At 35.3% G+C, this 19,573-nt stretch overlaps 12 protein-coding genes across 12 annotated transcripts; 4 read left to right on the top strand and 8 right to left on the bottom strand.

Annotated features, from left to right (window-relative positions):
• Positions 1-1,274: 1,274 nt before the first annotated feature.
• WICANDRAFT_86237 (uncharacterized protein) lies at positions 1,275-1,463 on the bottom strand (the record flags this gene model as incomplete). The annotated part of the gene is made up of 1 exon (XM_019186019.1): positions 1,275-1,463. One exon carries the CDS (start codon positions 1,461-1,463, stop codon positions 1,275-1,277), a length of 189 nt encoding a protein of 62 aa, XP_019035993.1.
• A 964-nt stretch (positions 1,464-2,427) lies between these two features.
• On the top strand, positions 2,428-2,607 carry WICANDRAFT_86236 (uncharacterized protein; the record flags this gene model as incomplete). The annotated part of the gene is made up of 1 exon (XM_019186018.1): positions 2,428-2,607. One exon carries the CDS (start codon positions 2,428-2,430, stop codon positions 2,605-2,607), a length of 180 nt encoding a protein of 59 aa, XP_019035992.1.
• Positions 2,608-3,528: 921 nt separating this feature from the next.
• On the bottom strand, positions 3,529-3,711 carry WICANDRAFT_86235 (uncharacterized protein; the record flags this gene model as incomplete). Its single annotated transcript, XM_019186017.1, has 1 exon — positions 3,529-3,711. One exon carries the CDS (start codon positions 3,709-3,711, stop codon positions 3,529-3,531), a length of 183 nt encoding a protein of 60 aa, XP_019035991.1.
• A 1,510-nt stretch (positions 3,712-5,221) lies between these two features.
• On the top strand, positions 5,222-5,856 carry WICANDRAFT_81616 (uncharacterized protein; the record flags this gene model as incomplete). Its single annotated transcript, XM_019185273.1, has 2 exons — positions 5,222-5,229; positions 5,289-5,856. 2 exons carry the CDS (start codon positions 5,222-5,224, stop codon positions 5,854-5,856), a joined length of 576 nt encoding a protein of 191 aa, XP_019035990.1.
• Positions 5,857-6,639: 783 nt separating this feature from the next.
• RPS2 (40S ribosomal protein uS5) lies at positions 6,640-7,404 on the top strand (the record flags this gene model as incomplete). The annotated part of the gene is made up of 1 exon (XM_019183961.1): positions 6,640-7,404. The coding sequence occupies one exon, from the start codon at positions 6,640-6,642 to the stop codon at positions 7,402-7,404; it is 765 nt and encodes a 254-aa protein (XP_019035989.1).
• Positions 7,405-7,573: 169 nt separating this feature from the next.
• Positions 7,574-8,806, bottom strand: NAB2 (mRNA-binding protein NAB2; the record flags this gene model as incomplete). Its single annotated transcript, XM_019185272.1, has 1 exon — positions 7,574-8,806. The coding sequence occupies one exon, from the start codon at positions 8,804-8,806 to the stop codon at positions 7,574-7,576; it is 1,233 nt and encodes a 410-aa protein (XP_019035988.1).
• A 462-nt stretch (positions 8,807-9,268) lies between these two features.
• On the top strand, positions 9,269-12,175 carry WICANDRAFT_36803 (FUSC family protein; the record flags this gene model as incomplete). Its single annotated transcript, XM_019182476.1, has 1 exon — positions 9,269-12,175. The coding sequence occupies one exon, from the start codon at positions 9,269-9,271 to the stop codon at positions 12,173-12,175; it is 2,907 nt and encodes a 968-aa protein (XP_019035987.1).
• Positions 12,176-12,210: 35 nt separating this feature from the next.
• BET5 (TRAPP subunit BET5) lies at positions 12,211-12,789 on the bottom strand (the record flags this gene model as incomplete). Its single annotated transcript, XM_019185271.1, has 3 exons — positions 12,211-12,301; positions 12,354-12,696; positions 12,753-12,789. 3 exons carry the CDS (start codon positions 12,787-12,789, stop codon positions 12,211-12,213), a joined length of 471 nt encoding a protein of 156 aa, XP_019035986.1.
• A 761-nt stretch (positions 12,790-13,550) lies between these two features.
• Positions 13,551-14,501, bottom strand: ENT3 (Ent3p; the record flags this gene model as incomplete). Its single annotated transcript, XM_019180843.1, has 1 exon — positions 13,551-14,501. A coding segment is annotated over one exon (951 nt), but the record flags the coding sequence as incomplete, so codon positions are not given.
• Positions 14,502-14,796: 295 nt separating this feature from the next.
• On the bottom strand, positions 14,797-15,531 carry CPR3 (peptidylprolyl isomerase CPR3; the record flags this gene model as incomplete). Its single annotated transcript, XM_019185270.1, has 4 exons — positions 14,797-15,042; positions 15,097-15,273; positions 15,330-15,370; positions 15,429-15,531. 4 exons carry the CDS (start codon positions 15,529-15,531, stop codon positions 14,797-14,799), a joined length of 567 nt encoding a protein of 188 aa, XP_019035984.1.
• A 159-nt stretch (positions 15,532-15,690) lies between these two features.
• Positions 15,691-18,060, bottom strand: VPS70 (putative zinc metalloprotease; the record flags this gene model as incomplete). The annotated part of the gene is made up of 1 exon (XM_019182484.1): positions 15,691-18,060. The coding sequence occupies one exon, from the start codon at positions 18,058-18,060 to the stop codon at positions 15,691-15,693; it is 2,370 nt and encodes a 789-aa protein (XP_019035983.1).
• A 212-nt stretch (positions 18,061-18,272) lies between these two features.
• DUS1 (tRNA dihydrouridine synthase) lies at positions 18,273-19,541 on the bottom strand (the record flags this gene model as incomplete). Its single annotated transcript, XM_019182480.1, has 1 exon — positions 18,273-19,541. The coding sequence occupies one exon, from the start codon at positions 19,539-19,541 to the stop codon at positions 18,273-18,275; it is 1,269 nt and encodes a 422-aa protein (XP_019035982.1).
• Between the last annotated feature and the right edge of the window lie 32 nt (positions 19,542-19,573).

The following is a 19,573-nucleotide window of genomic DNA, read 5'->3' as shown; positions in this document are numbered from 1 at the left end:
TAGGAGCTTGTAACAACATACTAGCTACATTGATCGGAATATACATACAGCAGTATTAATTAGAGAGCCATACATTTGTTGAGTCCATGGAAAATCCCAATTGAATTATGAAAAAACTTTTATTATATGAGTTGGATGTGTTAATACGGTTATAGCTCGCCTATATAGCTGTTGATTATGTTCTTGAAGCTCTAGTGATGAAAGCAAGCTTCTTTGGTGTATTATGGGCATTAACTACTAAAAGGCACATGACCACCACAAATCTATCATATCTGGCGAATTGATCTATTGAACATATCTTTATGTTGTTACTGCAATTCACACAGCTCGAGCATAAACGTCTTGATCAGTGTTATATATCAACTTTTTATCAGACATGGCCAATTTGACGATATAAACATCAATACGATTCATGAGTACACCTTCAGCCAGTTTAGCTGCAGTTACTATCAATTTGAAGAGCTCGCTAGCTTGCTTTGATCTAAATTAAAGGCTAGTAGTAAGTCGTAACATATAGATCAACTTCACCATACGCTGAACTTCCGCGTAGTAATATTTAACAGATCGATTAATGTCTATATGTGCAGTATAATATTCATGAAAATGTACTGCGGTTATGGCTAAATAAATTTTGTTTTGTATGACAGATGTATTTTTATTTGATGTAAAGCTACTAAAGTCACTTCAGGTTTACATTCAGAGATTCGAACAACTTAATTATACTTACGTTGCGTATCGCAATCTTTCTTCGCGCTAAAGCTTTGATGCCTTATGGTTGAAGAAGCAAAGAAAGCCCTGAAGCTAAGCATTCCCGTTAGACTAAAAAGTCGCAACATTAGCTGATATTTTCATGATCTTGATTGTATTTTACAACACGATATTTGGTTGTCTTCACTAGCCTATGTGGTATGGATTAACCTAGCACACGGTCCACCAGCTTTCACCGGAGAAATTCGAGCGTAGATCTTCCAGCTTGAAGAAGTGTTGATCTACAGTTAGGAGCCACATAACATTTAAATTTTTGAGGTACACACCAAAAATAATTCCAATTTAATAAAGATAAATGACTCTGTAGTTCTAGTGAGTTTGCAAGTTCTGATATTGCCGTACTTCTTTATTGCTTGTGATCGTGATGGTTCCCAGATTGGTGCCTTTTAGGATTTAAATTAGCTGATCGAAAAATTCAAAGAGTTTAAGCTTTACAATACCTAGAGGTTAAAGCGTAAAATGATTGTTCCTGTTGAACTTCTTCTACAGTGCTAGTCTGCGGCATATCATATAGGGTGCGCAGCACTGATGAACAGTGTAGGCTGAAGTCCCAAGCCTCCGAAGTCCACACCGCCCAGAGTGGCTGATAGTCCTTGGTCTCGGGAGACCAGCCTGCACATGTGTCGATGAACCTTATTCCTCATAGAGTCTGAGACAATCCCTGGTTTAGTTAAAAATTGATTCTTCACTTGCATAATTGTTCAAGATTTTGAGTGCATTCATCTGAATGAACAAATCATGCCCCAAACTTCAACCACATCAGCATTCAGTGTAGCTTTTACTCTTAAAATTTTAAGGTCACTATGATGCAATCAAAGCATTCAATAAATAATATTCGAAAACTCAAATTACTCAACTCTATTCAGCCAATGGCAACTATCTATTTTTAAACAGCAGTTTGCAACAAGATTGATGTAGGGATACAAGACACAAGAGTGTTTGACAAGGTATCTAGAATCTTTCAGAGCAACGGGTCATCTAGCCCACATGAAGGAGCTGTCAACCCATAAGCCAAACGAGTTTTGCGTTATAGACATGATCAGTTAGTTAGTTAGTCTAGCATTGATTGTACTATCATGCGTACTAGTAGTTAACGTCTAGTAATATGTACTTGAAGGCCGGGATCAGAAGCTGGGAGATAATTTTTGTAGTCATACACAAATGATTGAGAAATATAATCCAGTATTAAACCAGTATTCAGTGTACTTGTAGCAGAAAGATTGAATCTATATTAATATCTTCATTGAAAAAGATGCTCTCGAAAGCTGTTAGCTACAGCGTTTGTATTGTTGCTAGTTGAGTATGTAGAATGTTGAAGCAACTAGATTTTACCGTTAAAATCCGCTGAGCCTAAGATGTGTAGCTGGCATGAACAATGTACTGTGAAAACCAGAGCTTAAGCGAACTGATTCAAATCAATGTGAGTTTCAACATTGCGTTAACCAATCGGATTTGATCCAATTCTTTATATTGGACGCTTGAAGTCGTCATTAATTTATTAAAAGGCTATCATTGGGTTTTGTTTATGGCTTTGAATCGTTTGAAAAGGCGTTGTTAATAGCATAGCTATAGGTTTTGTGATCGTTGTTCAAGCCTTTGTGGTTATTCTTTGGGCTGTTCAGCTTTCAAATTTCTTTTTCAATGCCCATGATCTGCATCATGGGTGATTCAAGTATTCACTTGCAACTTCAAATGCTTCCATGCATTCAATATTCTTCTTTGGAAGTGGCTTCCATACATTGGTCTACAGCCACTGTATCGGCAGAAACAAACTCTATCCTTGTCCTCTTTGACTTTAAAGTGCCGAAATTGAAGCGAGAATTAAAACGAGAAGCTTGATTTTGATTTTAATCCTTCATACAAACGGCCAATTGGTGTGAAAAAAAACACTAAATGTAGTACTGATGAATAAAGTTTCTTAAATCTGCTTAGTTTTTGAGGGCGCTTTCATTCTTTGGAAATTTCGTTAAAAGTTCGTTTATTTACTGTCTTTGTTTGAACCTGACTTGTTCGCGTTTTACGGTTTTTGTGGGAAAATAAGCCAATCAGACCTTATGCTGTCTGAAAACCAAGACCCGAAACAATCTTGTGGTTCCTTTTTGATCTGTGAAAGTTAGACCCCTGAGCATTGGGCCTCAAAAGTCCTTTATCAACAGACTACAACCTGTCTACTGGTTATGTACAACTTACAAAGTAGTTTATGAAGTGATTTATACATAGAAGGGGGGTCAAAAAGCCGTTATTACCAGCTTGTCTAATCTATGATCTTCTTTACACCTCCAGCTTGAGCTCCAAAGCAAGATTAAAGGCTAATTTGTAGGCATTGTGTTCAATTGAGCTCGTAATAAAATTCAATTGCGAATGGTGTTTCGTAACTTAGTTTAGTACATGAAGCTGTCTCGAACGTAGAAGACAAAATAACACAAGTTGTAACTATCGAAGATTCTGTATTCCCTTCTAACATTTTCTAGAATGATTGATTATCCAAGCTTGTTCAATCTCAAAATTAAAGACAAGCACTCCAGGTTTAGTTGATCAGGAAATCGTTTTGATTCGATAACAATTAATTGAGATGTCAATTTCTAGTTTATGGAATTAAAGTTTCACAAAGTGCTCATTCTATAATTAATAGACAAGGCTAGTCATATAGTACTTCTGATAAAAGTTTTGAATATGAAGTTGTGTTCTGTCTAGACTTCAATGATCGAATACCTTGTCTTAAACCCTGCTAACTATGGATCAAGGCAGCTAGGTAGGTCTTCAGTTGTAAATTGTCGTACACCTATGTTTTGTTAGTTCTAAAGGGACCCCTTGGCACAAACGTTTCCTAATGAAGCTGGGCTGGCACAGGTACGTCTCGTTGACTGATTTTCTTGATCGAAGTACCTCCTCGTACTCGATGAAGTCGTCATTACCTTGTCTCAGGGCCCTCTTACTGTGCATGGCAAATAAGCACCTGAACAGAACAGTGTGCAAGCACAAAGAATTGAAACACTTCAAATATTTTGGGGTTGAATTGCAAACGTACCGCTAGTCTTTTGATGAGTTACAATATACCACCAGTTTATAATGTATCATTAATATTGGATCACTTTTTCTCCGCGGTATGGGTCGCGGCCGCGGAAACACACACAAAACATGTCCAATCTAATATATCAGTACATATTGTTAAACAACATACTTCAAATAATATACAATTCTTTTTAGAATTTTTTTCTTTATTATATTATGTTAAAAGAATGCAATTTATTGGCAAAATTCGTTTTTTTTGATTTGAGCTTTACAGAATTTTGAAATTAAAATGAAATGTATAATATAGCCATTCAACTAATTTTTACATATTATTTTGTAAGTTAAATCACTCGAGAGATATGCAATTTATATAATATTCCTCGAGTACTTCACACTTATAAATGATTAGAAGATATTGAAACTTTCCAAGGTTGATAATTGATAACTATAAATATTCAGTCAGATTAGATAAGTACTTAGTCAGCGTTCCTCCTGTTTGGTCTTTTGTGAAGATTAATGTTTAATCACCGAAATCAATTTAATCAAAAGAGAAAGCAATTAGATAATTGAAGAGTGCTTACCATTATCTTACATCTTCCAGATTGATTATAATATATATGTTTCTGCGTAGCTCAAGTCTCGGTGCTCATAGTCTTTGATTAATTATTTTGATTACTTTGTTCTGGTTTCAAAGGCGAGTGAGCTGCATGAACTAGCAAGCAAGTGATGATAAAAGTATTAATCAAACACAGCTTGAGAATACGCTACACAAGGGTACTACTCGCTATACAACTTCAAATAATACGCTTGTTCTTGATATTTAGCCTGCATGTATGTTTCTTCACTAGCCTCAAGCCCTCAGTTTATGAGGTTTTCTCGATCAGCTCATTATTCCATTCGGAGATACTAAATCCTATCCATCCCTGTCATACGTAGAACAATCAAATACATTTACCTCAACTCTGACCTCTAGCCTCTACAATAGATCATCATATACAAAGGTACTACCATCAATTGTCATTTGCTACATCATTTTCTACGATGTTCTACTAAACAATTCTGCCATTTTCTTTGTAAAAGTCATGCTCTCACTTGCCCCGGATTTCGTCAGACGATTGCTGTTTAGCAATACAAGTGCGCCCAATTAGCAGCGAATTAATAATTTGGACTGGGTACAGTAGAAATATTTGAATCTTTTCATCTTCTTTCCTTTCTTTCTTCTCATATTTCCTATTTACAAACGAATATTGATCTAATAATCATCAATTGAATCAATTATCACCCAAATACTTAGATTTGCTTTATCTGAATCAACTATCAAAATTGATATAAAAGCAAACATTCTGCCATTTTTTCATTTTTGCTCCTGATTCATCCTTTTCCCTGGATTCTTGCCACAATCAATACACTTTTATACAAACTAATTAACAGATAATTAACAATGTCATCGTGAGTATCCATATTTCTTTCTTCTAACTGGTTTCTGGTGTACTAACAAAGGGGTGAAGTTACGCAGAAAAAGCTGCTGAATCTGGTCCAGCAGATAACAAAAAAATCCCATCTCCTCCAGAAGTTAAACATTCCACTCCATCAGGAAGTGTTGAAGCTGTTGAAGAAAATGCTAAGAAATCAGCATTAGGAGGGAAAGCTGTTGTTGAAGAAAAAGTTAATAGTTTGAAGAAAGATTTACCAAAATTAGGAGAAGAAGCTAAAAAAGCTGAAAAGGAAGCTGCTGAAAAATTAAAGAAGAAATATGATGAAAACAAAGGTCCAGTTTTGAACTTTATTAGAAGTATCAGTGAAAAGATTACAAAAGCTACTGATTATGTTGTTGCTAAAACCAGTTCAGGTGCTGTTGTTGCTAAAGAAGAATTGAAGAACCCAGCTGTTGCCACACAAACTGTTGTTGGTATAGGAGCAATTTCTGCTGCCATTGTTGCCTTACAAGATCGTCAACGTATCTTTAGATTCAAATCTGATAATGAAATCAGTTTGATTTTAGCTGCTGTTGCTGGATTTGTCGTTTTGGATGGTTACTTATTCTCAGTTTTCTACCCAAAATACAAAAAGAACTAAATTAATTCATTAGCTGCATGATGCAAAAGATATTCTTTTATTTATCTATATTTGATTACTCTATTCCCAAATTTTGTCTTTATTAAATTATCAATGTTACAATCTGAGTTTTACTTTTTTTCATATCTATATCAACTGTGTTCATCGACATGAGGTGCATTGTTGAAATTGGTTTTAAGAATATGAGGTGTTTTTGTGGAGTTTTTTTATAATGAATTATCTGAAATTGAAATATTATGATTAAAATATATAACATATTCTTGAATGAAATGCAGTCCTCGTAGCTGTCTTTTGACCTTTTCCTTATCGGATTGTGTCAAAATGTAAAGTGACATGTTGGTGACATGCTAAACAAAAACCAAACGGAGAGCTCTACAAAGTAATGTAAAAGCTGTAAGGTCTTAATTAATTAGAAATCAAAAATCCATATGACTATGTCATCAATATGAAGCTTCACCTTTGTTTTGCTATCAACCTCATCATCCCTTTGGAATTATCAGCTCATGCATAACGAAATTCAAAAATGAGGTGACACCTTTCTTAATCACGTGTTATAGCTTAGGGCAGTCACAAACCCCAACACCTTTCGCATTTTCAAGCTGCCATTTAGACTCGGGTCTATAACTTTTTTTCACCATCCCAGTCTGGTGAAAAAAAAACATCTTCAAATTAATCAAACATACAAACCGTATATGGAGATCACATATTGTCCAAGCCGTCGATTGAAAGTTACCACAATCAACTTTCCACGAACAATCCCGACGATTTTATAGAACAACAAAAATGTCTGCTCCAACTGAAGCTCCAAAAAGAGGTGGATTCGCCCGTAACAACAGAGGCCGTCAAGGTAGAAGAGGTGGTAGAAGAGATGGTGAAGAAAAAGGTTGGGTTCCAGTCACTAAGTTAGGTAGATTAGTTAAAGCTGGTAGAATCTCAACTATTGAAGAAATCTTCTTACACTCTTTACCAGTCAAGGAATTCCAAATCATTGATACTTTATTACCAGAATTAAAAGATGAAGTTATGAAAATTAAACCAGTTCAAAAACAAACTAGAGCTGGTCAAAGAACTAGATTCAAAGCTGTCGTTGTTATTGGTGATTCTAACGGTCATGTTGGTTTAGGTATCAAAACCGCTAAAGAAGTTGCCACTGCTATCAGAGCTGGTATCATCATTGCCAAATTATCAATCATCCCAATCAGAAGAGGTTACTGGGGTTCTAACTTGGGTGCTCCACATTCTATCTCTGCCAAAACTACCGGTAAATCTGGTTCAGTTTCAGTTAGATTAATCCCAGCCCCAAGAGGTAAAGGTATTGTCGCTTCTCCAGCTGTTAAAAAATTATTGCAATTAGCTGGTGTTGAAGATTGTTATACTTCTTCTTCAGGTTCTACCAGAACTTTAGAAAACACTGTTAAAGCTGCTTTCGTTGCTATTGCTAACACTTACGGTTTCTTGACTCCTAACTTATGGAAAGAAACTGAATTACCAGTTTCTCCATTAGATGTTTTCGCTGATGAAGCTGCTTCAACCAAAAAAGCTTACTAAATTATTTAATTTATAATGTATAGTAATTAAAAAGCTCTTTGGAAAAATTTCTCGTATCATTTTGTACAGTTGAAGTAATTCTACAACTAAAGTAAAATTTTCTTAAAAACACATAGCACTTGAAAACGTTCCTTTCCCTTTATTGAATAACTATAGTACAGAATATACATTAACTTTCTTGTGGTGGAGCTTGTTCTAAAACTTGATCTTCTGGTACAGCAAATACTCTTTCATCAGTTTTAGTCCATTTCATTGAAGTTGCAGGTGGTGCAGCTTCTGATTTTCCATTTGGATGTTTAAACAAACAGTTTGGATTTTTACAACTTGTATCAAAACGACAATTCTCATTGATAGGATGTGAAAACAAACAATCAATTCTTGTACAATTTTCACCGTCACGACATATAACAGCACTTCTTGCATGACGGAATTTGCAATAACGGTTTGTACAATTCATACCAAATTTACATGCTTCCAATGATTTTTCTTGTTGAGGTTTGACCTCTTTGATTTTTGACAGGGAAGAATGAGCTTTTTGACATTCTGAATCTTCACATTTCAAGTTTTGTGGACACCATTCTAATTGAATAACTTTTGCATCTTCATTAGCTGGAGTTGGATGTCCGAATGGACATTGTAAATTTGTACACATATTTCCAAATTTACATAAGGAAATACCTGTTTGAGATTTGATAATTTGATTTTGTTGTCTCTGTTGTAAGAAATCATTCTTTGTCTTTTCCAGTTCTGCTATTAAAGCATCATCTTCACCTGGGTGCAAGAAATTACATGTACCTGGAGGATTTGGACAATTTGGAAATTGGAAACATGGTCTGGTTGGATGTGCATATTTACAATCTTTTTGAAATGGACAATGTGGGAATTTGTGACAACGACCCTTTTTATTAAGTCTTGCACCAATAGGTAGACCTGATAATTCCATAGCCTTTTGTAAATTATCAGCATTCTTCAAAGCAAAACTTGATCTAACATAACCATTCCCATATGTCTTGGTGACACCATTTCTTGGACCACTAGGTCTACCCAGTGCAGGTTTTGTTGGGATTCCTGATGTTTTACTATCTTCATCTGTGGTCTCCGGTATTATATCATCATCAACGTTTGTGTCTTGTGTAACTTGAGCTGGTGCCTTTGGATCTTGTGGATTCAAATGCTTCTCCAGTGCTTCATAAGCTGTTCTGACAATTTGTGGAACAGCATCTGAGTCAACAATTAGCTGTAGTTCCTCTATTGTTTCACTAAAAGGTCTTCCATTTGAAATCAACAACACAGTATACTCCGAAAGTTCTGTAGCTTGATCAGCCAGGCCTTCGATTTGGGAGATCTGGGCCACCAAATAGTTCTTTAATTCTTCCTTGAAGTTCTTATCTAAAGCAGACATGACCGTAATAAACCAAATGAAATGATATTCCTGAAGTTGATGGAAGTTGTTTATCTCAATGTTGATGTTCTTACTTTTCGTTTTTGCCTTCAAAGAAATTTTCATCATCACCAAAATCGGTTATCGCACGCACGGGCGAGCTCAAAACATAAACAATAAGAAACTGGAAATTCAACAACAATTTGAAGCATTTTTTGAAAGACGAAAGTGCTTTTAGCAGGAAGAGATTGATTGAACTGCTGGTCAGTGATTGACAGGAAAGGAGGAACAAGGGTTATTTCGCTCTTGAGTGTTTGTTTGGAATTAGTTCACTGAGCGGCTGGGACATTCACAAAGGGTGAATCGAGAATGGTAGTGCTAGGTGCCAAATCATCCCAGAAGAAGGTGGTTGGTGATAGAGAAGCTGGTGAGCGAGACCCATTGATAGACGGTGGTCGTCATGTGCGACAGTATAGGTCGTTCATGTCCAATGATAGTTCTGGTGATGTTTCATTTAGTGATTTATTGAAAGGATTGCCTCATAGATTAACCAGACATGGCTCAGTAATATTAGCAGAGACCGGTGAAAGAACAAGGCGCTTCACGCTACCAGATGTTGATGTGGATGACTTAGAAAGTCAGGCATTAGTTTCAAGACCTCAAGGACAATCAAGCGTTCTATCTTCCATAGGTCATTATTTGATATTAGCAAAAAATTATATCCATCAACATCGTTTTGTCTTAAAATGTTCATTAGCATACCTTTTAGCTTCGTTAGCTGTTTATAATACTGAATTATCAAGAATTCTTGGGAAAAGTGACAACAAACATGTTGTTGCTACTGTTGCAGTTTATTTCCATCCTTCAAGAACTTTTGGTTCAATGCATCAAAGTTTAATATTCACCATCATATCAATTTTGTTTAGTTTTTCGGTCTCACTTGTTTCAACATCAATATCGAGTTATTTTTACCGTGAAGGGCTGGAGTGGGTCAGCTCTATAATTAATTTATCTTTTGCATCTGTTGCATTGGGGTTCGTTTCATATATGAAGCAGAAAAAGAACCATCCTACTTTCAATACTGCATGTTCACTAGCTTCTATCTCCATTATTTCTGCAATAGTGAAAGAAGGTGCTCAAAACGGTGGTGATATTCCATTTTATAGATTATACAATTTGTTCAAAATTGTTTGTCTTGGTTCACTAATTACAATTCTTGTTTGTTATTTGATCATTCCAACATCTGCAACAAAGAAACTGAAAAAGGATCTTAATGAAAGTTGTTCGTTAATGTCATCTTATTTATCAAAAATTGAAACAAGTTTCATATCTGGTGGTGATGTTAACTCTAGCGAGATTACAGCTCTTGGTTCCAAAATTAAAAAGAATACAACAAACTTGAATGGCTCTTTAGATGAATCTAAACTTGAACTATTTGTTATTGGAAAAGAACAAGAGTTTCATGTATTGAGTAAGTTGGTTAGATCTGCCCAACTTCTTGAAAGTCAATTAGGTGGATTAAAAGGTTCAGCTGAAATGCAATGGTCAACACTACATGAAGAACAAAGTGATATTTCTAATAATCAGTCAACTGCAACATCTGTTCGCACACTAAGTTCTGGAAGTGAATCCGATCAAGAAACAAACTTGGCAATGAGTGAATCTACAACAACTTTAGATGAAATGACAGCTATCAATCCTTCCCAATTGTTTGATTTGTTTATTTACTACTTGGGTCCATCTTTAAGATCTTTTTCATATACAATTCGTGGTGTTTTAGATGGTATGCCTTTTGAAGAGGCTAAAAATTATCCAACAAAAGAAACTTATCATTATAAAAATAGTTTAAGATTAGCTAGAGATTTATTTGTTAAAAAACATGAGAGAGCTATTATGAAACTATATGGCCAGAAAATTTTCAAAGTTAATACTACAATTGAAACAAAAATCGATGAAGAGGAAGTGGCTGCTAGTTGTGGGAACTTTGCATCGATATTAACTCAATACTCTAAGGAATTGGATACTTTCATTGAACTGTTGAGTGAATATAGTGAATTGTTGGAAAATAATCCAAAATCTTGGAGATGGCTCAAGTTTTGGAAAAAGTCTGACATTAATGGTCAAGATGAAAAACCATTACCTGACCTGAACGTTGCTTTAGAAAATTTAAACAATACATTACAACAAAGAACTCAAGGTACGGATCAGAAGAATACGTTTACCTATAAACTTTGGAGCTTTTTCAGCTTTTTCAGAAGAGTGGAAGTCCAATTTGGTATAAGAGTTGGACTAGGTGCATTTGTATTAGCATCATTAGCATATTTACCTCAAACCAAGGAATGGTTTATGGAATGGAGAGGTGAATGGGCATTGGTTACATATTCAATCATTATGAATAAATCTTTAGGTGGTACAACTATGACGATCAATTGGAGGTTTTTAGGTACATTTTTAGGTGCTTTTGCTGCATATTCAATATGGACGTTATCTGATGGGGATGTTTATGCATTATGTTTCACAGGTTGGCTTATTTCTGTTTTCTGTTTCAATATCATTTTGAATTGGAAGGAAAATAATGCATATGGAAGATTCATTTTATTAACATATAATATCACAGCTTTGTACAGCTTTAACGTTACAAGATCTGAAGATCTGGAGGAAGGTGATACAGATCCAATCATTCGTGATATTGCTATCCATAGATTTATTGGTATTGTGGCAGGTGTTATTTGGGCTTTGATCATGACTGTTACGTTTTTACCAATAACTGCAAGACATAGATTGAAGAGAGGGTTGTCTTTGCTTTGGTTGAGACTAGGTGTCATTTGGAATTCTGATCCATTGGGCTATAAAGATGATATATTGGTGGGACTGGCTGATCAAAGAGGGATCAATCAAGTTATGAGAGAATTAGAGTTACTTTTAAAGCAAGCACCAAAAGAAACGAGATTGAAAGGGAAATTTAGGCTAGATATCTATAAGAAATTGATGAAATCTACACAAAAGATTATTGATTCATTTCAAAATATGAATACAATGGTTGAAGTTGAACCAAGACTTTCCGAAAACGAGCTAATCGTCTTGAATTACACAGAGCAAGAAAGAGAAGAATTACAAAATAGGATATTCCTAATATTTTACATGATTTCGTCATCAATCACCTTGGGGTTCCCATTACCTGCAAAACCTGCTTCAACTGAACATGCCAAAGACAGAATCATGGTAAAACTTGGTGACATTAGACAAAGAAAGTTATTATCCAATGAAGATTATGTCTTGATGTATTCATACGTCTTGGTTAGCAATGTCATCACAAAGGAATTGAATAAGGTAATAAACTTGCTTGGTGATTTATATGGCTTAGTTGATGAGGAAACCTTTGAAATATAGGACAAAAATTAAAAGTCATTGAATCATCTCTTCTATTATATTGTAGGTAAATAGTTATCAATTAGCCTTATGAATCTTGGATTTGTGATCTTGGAACCTGGCTTGAAATCAACAGGGGACAATGGACTAATAATTCATGTTAGTGGTATGGACTGTTAAATTTCAGGGCATTACATACTTTTTCACGATATGTTCCACGTAGATATTTGAATAGATATCTTTCAGCACATTCTGCAGATGTTGTGTCTTTGGATCACTCAATATACAGAATCTCAGACCTGATGCACTCTCATAAAAATGAGCTCTATATTTTGCAGTTGAATAAGAATTTAGAGTATTTTCTTCATCAAACCCATCACCCAACTTCCTTGCAATATTTCTCAAAGAAAACAAAGCACCAAACAATAGCTTTGCAGCATCCTCACTGTTCTTGGAGTTTATGGAACCACTAGGTAATGATGATGAGTCAGTTGTATGTTGTGGTATAATTTGAGTCCATTCTCTGTTATATATGCAGTTGCCTATTCATTTGATCAGTTAGTAAAGCCTCAATTATCCTGAAAAGAAACAAACTCACAATGTCTGTCAAAAATCCAGAAGGAGTAGATTGTCATGGTGGAATAAGCTGTAGTAAAGAAAAATTACAAAGTCAACTGCTTTTATATTTGTTTGATCCTTTTTGTGTACAATTTCGTGTTTTTGTGGTTTTGTGTACAAATCCATTTTTTGAATTCGCGAAACGGTAAAGACAGCACCGTAGTTAAGAATAATGTTAAAATTACAAATGGACACAAACATTAACCTCTATTGAAATAAGAATACTAATAATATATTACGAGCAAGGCCTGTGAATTTCCAAGACCTTTCTATTTTGGAAGGCAAAACTTTGGCAAGAGTACAACTTTTTAACTTATAATTCAAATGTTTCTGGGGTAAAAAAGGTAAGACAAAACAACATTTTAATAACACAAACTGTCAGTTTTAATCAGAGATCTAACAAATTCAATTCATCGCCGTTCGACTGTGGTTGAGATTGAGTTGTTTGTTGTTGTTGTTGAGATTGAGAAAATGATTGGGATGAAGCAGAGTAAGATGGTTTTGAAGAAACGGTTGGGGTTGATGGTTTGCTGGTATGAGCTTTTGTAGAGGCTGCTTGGAATAAAGAGCTAAATGCATCTTGTTTTGGTGGTTGAGCAGGTCCTGAAGAGAAAGAGTTTGAGGTTGTAAATGAAGGTTGGGTTTGTGTTGGTTGTGGACCACTTGAAGCGAAAGATGTGAAATCACCAAAACTGTTATCAGCAGCAGCAGCAGGTTGTGAATGGTATAAGTTTGATAATGTGTTTGTGTTCAATGAAGGTTGTTGTGAAGATTGTTGAGCTGAAGATCCTTGGAAATCACCAAAATCATCGTCATCATCATCATTGGCATTATTTGCTGCTGTATTTGATTGTCCATTAGTACCCGATGAAAATAAATCATTGTTATTAGAGGATGTTGTTGCTGGATTAGCTGGCTCATCAAAAGAAAACAAATCAATTTCTTTTTGAGCTGGTTTAGCAGGGGTAGGTTTGTTTTTACTTGCTCTTCTTGCAGCTGCGACACCAGCAGTTCTAGAAGCACTTCTATGAACTTTTTGTGCACTAGTAGTTGATTCGCCAGCATCATATTCTTCAAAATCATTATCCGATCTGGAAGCTGATCTATTTTCTTCATAACGTTCACCATAAACACCACCATCACCAAAGATTCTACCTTCGTAAGTTCCATATTCATCATAACTTGCTCCAGGAATAGTAGAAGCACCACCACCTGCAACACCTTGGAACTTCTTTGAGTTATCTCTACTTTTCTTTCTTTCGTTTCTCAAAGTTGAATCGTTATTCAACAATTCAATCAAATTTTTGGCTTTGGTACGAACATTTATACCTTGATCTCTACCTTGTGAGTCAATGTAATGGAATGATCTCAGCATGGTGATAAGACTTAAGTTTGCTCTGGCATCATCAACGAATCTTTCTGAACCATTTTTGATCAAGTATTCCAATAATTGTAAGGCTTTATAGATTTGACGCCATTCATTAGCAGCTTTTTCAGTGAATCTTCTGAATATCATTCCAATGATTTCTTCTCTTTCTCTATAGTTATAAGTACCTGCAGCGATCTTTTGCATCAAAGTGCTGGAAGCACCCCAAGGTTCATTATTTGTAGCTTCTCTGACTTTAGCTTCCATTTCTGTATAGTTCAAAACAACATTTTGAGCTTTACGCACATAAGCCTTAACATCATAAAGAGAAATGTTATTCAAGTTCTTTTTGATTTCATCCATTGTGTGGTGTCTTTATTTCTAGGTAATATCAATGAGCTAGTTATAGCTTGATCTCTGAAATTGAATGAGTTGAAATGTCTGATCCAGCAAACAGTGAACAATTTGAAACGTTTATCGATTTTTCAGGAGAGGGCCAAACAAATTCCTTTTTTTTTTTTGGATTCTCGAGAAAATTCGCGAAAAAATGGATGTTGGAAATTTCGTTCGAGCCGATAAAAGAAGTTGAAACTTTTCAGCTACAAATAATCAGAGCTAATTGCTTCATTTTTAATGTGTATATACAGACAGTGATCATCTATTGATCCTTGATTTCACCGGATTCTTCAATGGTAATTTTGGCTCTTGGACGACCAGTTGGAGTACCGTAAGCTTCGATGGTCTTGACAGTATCGTAACCTTTAGTGACTTCACCAAAGACAACATGTTTACCATCTAACCATGGACATGGAACGGTGGTGATGAAAAATTGAGAACCATTGGTGTTTGGACCAGCATTGGCCATTGATAGCAAACCTGGTTTGGTATGTCTTTTGCTAAAATCCTATCAGATTGTTAGTAATCACCATCAAAAGAACAGTACTATATTATTACTTACTTCATCAGCAAATTTGTCACCATAGATTGATTTACCACCGTAACCATTACCTTGAGTGATATCACCACCTTGTAACATGAATTGTGGGATGATTCTATGGAATGGAGAACCAGCAAAGCCAAAACCTTTTTCACCGGTGGCTAACGCTCTAAAGTTTTCAGCAGTCTTTGGAACAACCTATGAATAAGTTAGTTTTATGTTTGGTTAACACAAATTGACAGTTTCTAACATACATCATCGTATAATTCAAATTCAATTCTGTCCAATTTTCTACCTTGAATGAAAAGTTAGTTTTGTTCAACCTGGGGAAAAGTGAAGCAATTAATACTCACCATCAATGGCAGGAGTGAAGAAAACTTTGGTACCAAAAGCAGCAGCTGATGATGAGAATAAACGAGCACCTTGTGGAGCTTTCAAAAAAGTTCTAGCCAACATTGTGATTTACTGAATAGTACGTTCTAGTGTTACAAGGAGCAGAGTTCGATGGTGATGAGTTCGAAGAACTTCTATGCGATCTCGCACTTGGGGGTAACGTATACAGACCCGTTCATAAATGGCAGATGTATATAATCATTTCATTAAAACGTTTCCTATTCATTTATTTATCATAACTTTGGTTGTTGCTGATTTAACCTTTTTGAGTATAATGCCCAACCATTCCTTGAATTCTTCCAAATCATTGTCAATTATAGCTTCGTGAAGACCTGGTAAAATATCTCCATTGTAACCATTCTCACGATCAGGTGCAAATAAAACATGCTTCATCCAAGGTCTGTTTTTTAAACCTTTATCATCAACAAATAATCTGTCAATCTTTTTAGCTCTATTACCTAATAACTTTATATCTATTGCTAGCTTGATCTTTTTATAAATCTTGAACCATGGATAATCAATTGAAATTTGCTTCTGGAGAAGTTTGGCACGCATATCAAACATATCAGCATATGAATAAAACTCTGATAATGCAAATTCAACATCTTCAATTGCCTTACCAACAGTTTTTGATTTTTCAAGGTGCTTTTCAAGCCAACCATGAGGAGCTTGTTCTTTAAGTGATTGGAAATATTTGGAAATTTCTTTAGCATAATGTGCAACTCTATATTCGAAAACTTCATTCTCACTGATTGATAATGCTAAGAATCCAAAATATTTTGCCAAAGTGTTGTGTAACTTGAAATCAGGATCAATGAATGTGGACATCCAATGATACGAGTCATAATTTGAATGAACATGTAGAGGTGCATCTTTACCATCATTATTGAAATAAACCATACAACTTGGGATTCCTAAATGATGTTGGAAAACAGTGAAATCAGAGCCAGCACCAATAATATCAATATGATTATCATCTTGATCTTTCCAATAATCATATAAAGTGTAATTGTCTTGACCGTTAAAAGGAATATATTTACTGGTATCAATCAAAAAATGATGCAATAATGGATTAGAATCAACTTGTAACTTATGTCCAATAACCCCCATATCCAAGTTCAAATAAGCAATAACATTGTTTTTCAAATCTCTTAAATGGTATTCACCATATTCAGTTGACCCAAGCATACCAAATTCTTCGCCATCCCATGACGCAACAACAATTGTTCTTAAAGGTTTCCAACCCTTTTTAACTAAATGACCAAAAGCTCTTGTTATTTCCAACAATATTGCACTCCCACTATTTGGGTCACCAGCTCCACTAACAGTCCAAGAATCTCTGTGGTTCCCAATAAATATTTTTTCATTTAATAAACCTGGTATGACATAAAGTATATTAGTTATTGGTTTGATGGAATACTGTTGTTCATTGAACATGTTAATTTTATAGTCTGAAGGACCTGTTGAATAGTCAAATCCATCTACATCACCACTCCAACCTAGACTCGAACCTCTACCGTTTAGTTTCTCTAACAATGGACCCACTTCTTTAGCACTGATTGGAATTGAAGGGATGCCGGGCATAAAAGGACTTGGATCTTGTCTTTTACCTAATCTTGAACTTGCAAAACCAGGAGTAGTTGGATCTCCTGGTTGATCAGTAAAATATCCAACAGAACCTCTTTGAATGCTTGATGGGTTTCTAGCAGGACCTTCAGGGTATGACTTGTATCCATTTTTTTCAGTTATTTCACCATCATCTAGTGCATCGGTATACATCAATACACCTACTGCACCTGCTCTTTCAGCATTCTTCACCTTGATTCCTCTAAACAACTTTGTATATCGGATGATGTGGATTGTTCCATTTGTTTGAACGCCAGCTAGTTCCAATTTAGCATAGTCTTCCTTGGTACCATAATTTGCATAGATATATCTGGATGTGACATTCCCATTAGCTGAATATGCATGAAAGGCAGGGGTTGATAAAGTATTATTTGAAGCTTTATCTTGTTTGAGTTCATCTTCCAATAGCGTTGGGGTGTAAACAACTTCATCATCCGAATTAATCAACGAAACTCCATTCGCAATATGCTTATTATACCAAATTTGATATTTTTCCTTATATGGTTTGAACCCGTACTCTTTAAATTTATCAATGGTGAACTGTGTTAAATCATCACCTTCTCCCGCCAAGTGTGGCGAATGGGTATAGTTGTATAGCAAATCACTAGCATTATTCTCATCACTTAAAGATTTCAAAAACAATCTTTGAGATTCAACTTTGGATAATGTTGAGAAATGAATTCTTCTGTAATCACGGCCTAAGGATGTTCTGGGTAGAAAGATCAAATTGAATATAACAACAGCCACTATGGCCCATAGAATTCCAGCAACAAACTTTTGTGTAGTTAGGGAAGGCCAATTATCTTTGATAAACTCCTTCACTGATTCTATAGATGTGCTGATGGCACTGACTGCACTTGCGCTTCTTGCTCTTGAGTAGTCTCCACGACGTGTTGGACGTTGGTTTGAGTTGCTGTTGGTATTGCTGGATGTTCCCAGTAGCAAAGGCAGACGTTCTTCTGACATATTAATCCTTTCTGTTATGATGGTTCATGACATTGGAAGCTAAAGAAAAGTAATAAGCATCGTGATGTTTATATCTCTGTCTCGTTTATTCGGTTTATCTGGAAATCGCGCATTGTGCCACCCTCCAATATGGTTTTTCCGGTATTTGACACCAAAAAAACTACAAAGAAATCATTAAACTCTATGCTTTTGTATTATGAATATTTCTATTTCTAATTGCTTTGTTTCTTGGACTCATTATCAAGCTCTTCCTCGGCTCTTCTTTTGTTGTTTTTATCTTGCTCTGTTGATGTGCTTTCTACAACTTCAGCAGTTTTTCCCTCTTCTTTTTGTTTCAATGCATCTGTAACTCTTTTATCACCAGTGACACCATCAACAGGTCTAAAATATGGTTGACATCTCCAATATGGAATTGTCTTGTAAGCACCACCCCATAGTTGTTGCTCACCTGTGGTAATTTTGTCTAGCTCTTCAATATCTGGTTTAGCAAAGATTTCTTGAACAATTTTCTCCACATTTATCACAATCTGTTCAATCTCTTCAAATTTATGCTTTGGTGTACATGTGGCTATTTGTTGTCTTATATCTGTATGGTGTGGTAAGAATGGTCTCAAAATTTTAAAGAAATGTGATTTCATTGCAATTTTAGATGCATTACCAGGGCACTCTTTAACAATCTCATAATATTCCCTTAATAATTGATCAACTCTTGGGAACTGTTTCTCTAAATCAGCACTTTCTTTCATGAAAACACCTGGATTATATAAATTACCTTCAGCACTCATAACGGCATCACAATTAACTTTAGTCAAACATCTCGTTATATCTTCAGGATACAAGATATTACCATTGGCAAAAAATACTGTATCCTTTGGTAAGCTTTCTCTTAAATACTGCAATATTTCCCAATCAGCTAACCCAGTTTTTTGACCCTTTTGTTCTCTTAAACGACCATGAACTGTTAAAAATTGAGCACCTGCACTCAACACCATTTTAGCATAGTCCAAAGTTTTTTGCTTATCTTCATAGACTCTTATCTTGGCAGTCACAGGAATTTCCAATTCTGTATGTAATTTATTAATCAACTTATAAATCAAATCCCAATCATCCATTAAAAATGCACCATATCCACCTTTTTTAGCAATACCTTGAGGACAACCCAAGTTTAAATCAACAGCATCACATTTCCCCACCACGAATTTAGCAGCTTGTAATAAATATTCAGGATCATTAGCACAAAATTGTACAACTAATGGACGATCTTTTGAATCATCACCATCCAATTCAGACCACATATCTTTTCTATATTTTTCACTAGTGGCAAACAGTTTCGCATGAAACATAGGTGTATAGCATAATGTGGCACCATAGCGACGAGATAAAATTCTCCAAGCTAGTTCTGATTGATCAACCATTGGTGCAACTATACGTTTGGGGTTTCCAATGGAATTATATAGCTCTCTACCTTGCAACTTTGTCATTATGCTTGAGTTCTTCGATGATATAGATGATG

The sequence above is a fragment of the Wickerhamomyces anomalus genome (genome assembly GCF_001661255.1).
Source record: "Wickerhamomyces anomalus NRRL Y-366-8 unplaced genomic scaffold WICANscaffold_8, whole genome shotgun sequence".
Classification (NCBI taxonomy): domain Eukaryota; kingdom Fungi; phylum Ascomycota; class Saccharomycetes; order Phaffomycetales; family Wickerhamomycetaceae; genus Hansenula; species Hansenula anomala.
Note: the sequence above shows the minus strand (reverse complement) of the source record. Positions and strands in the feature narration are given on the sequence as shown.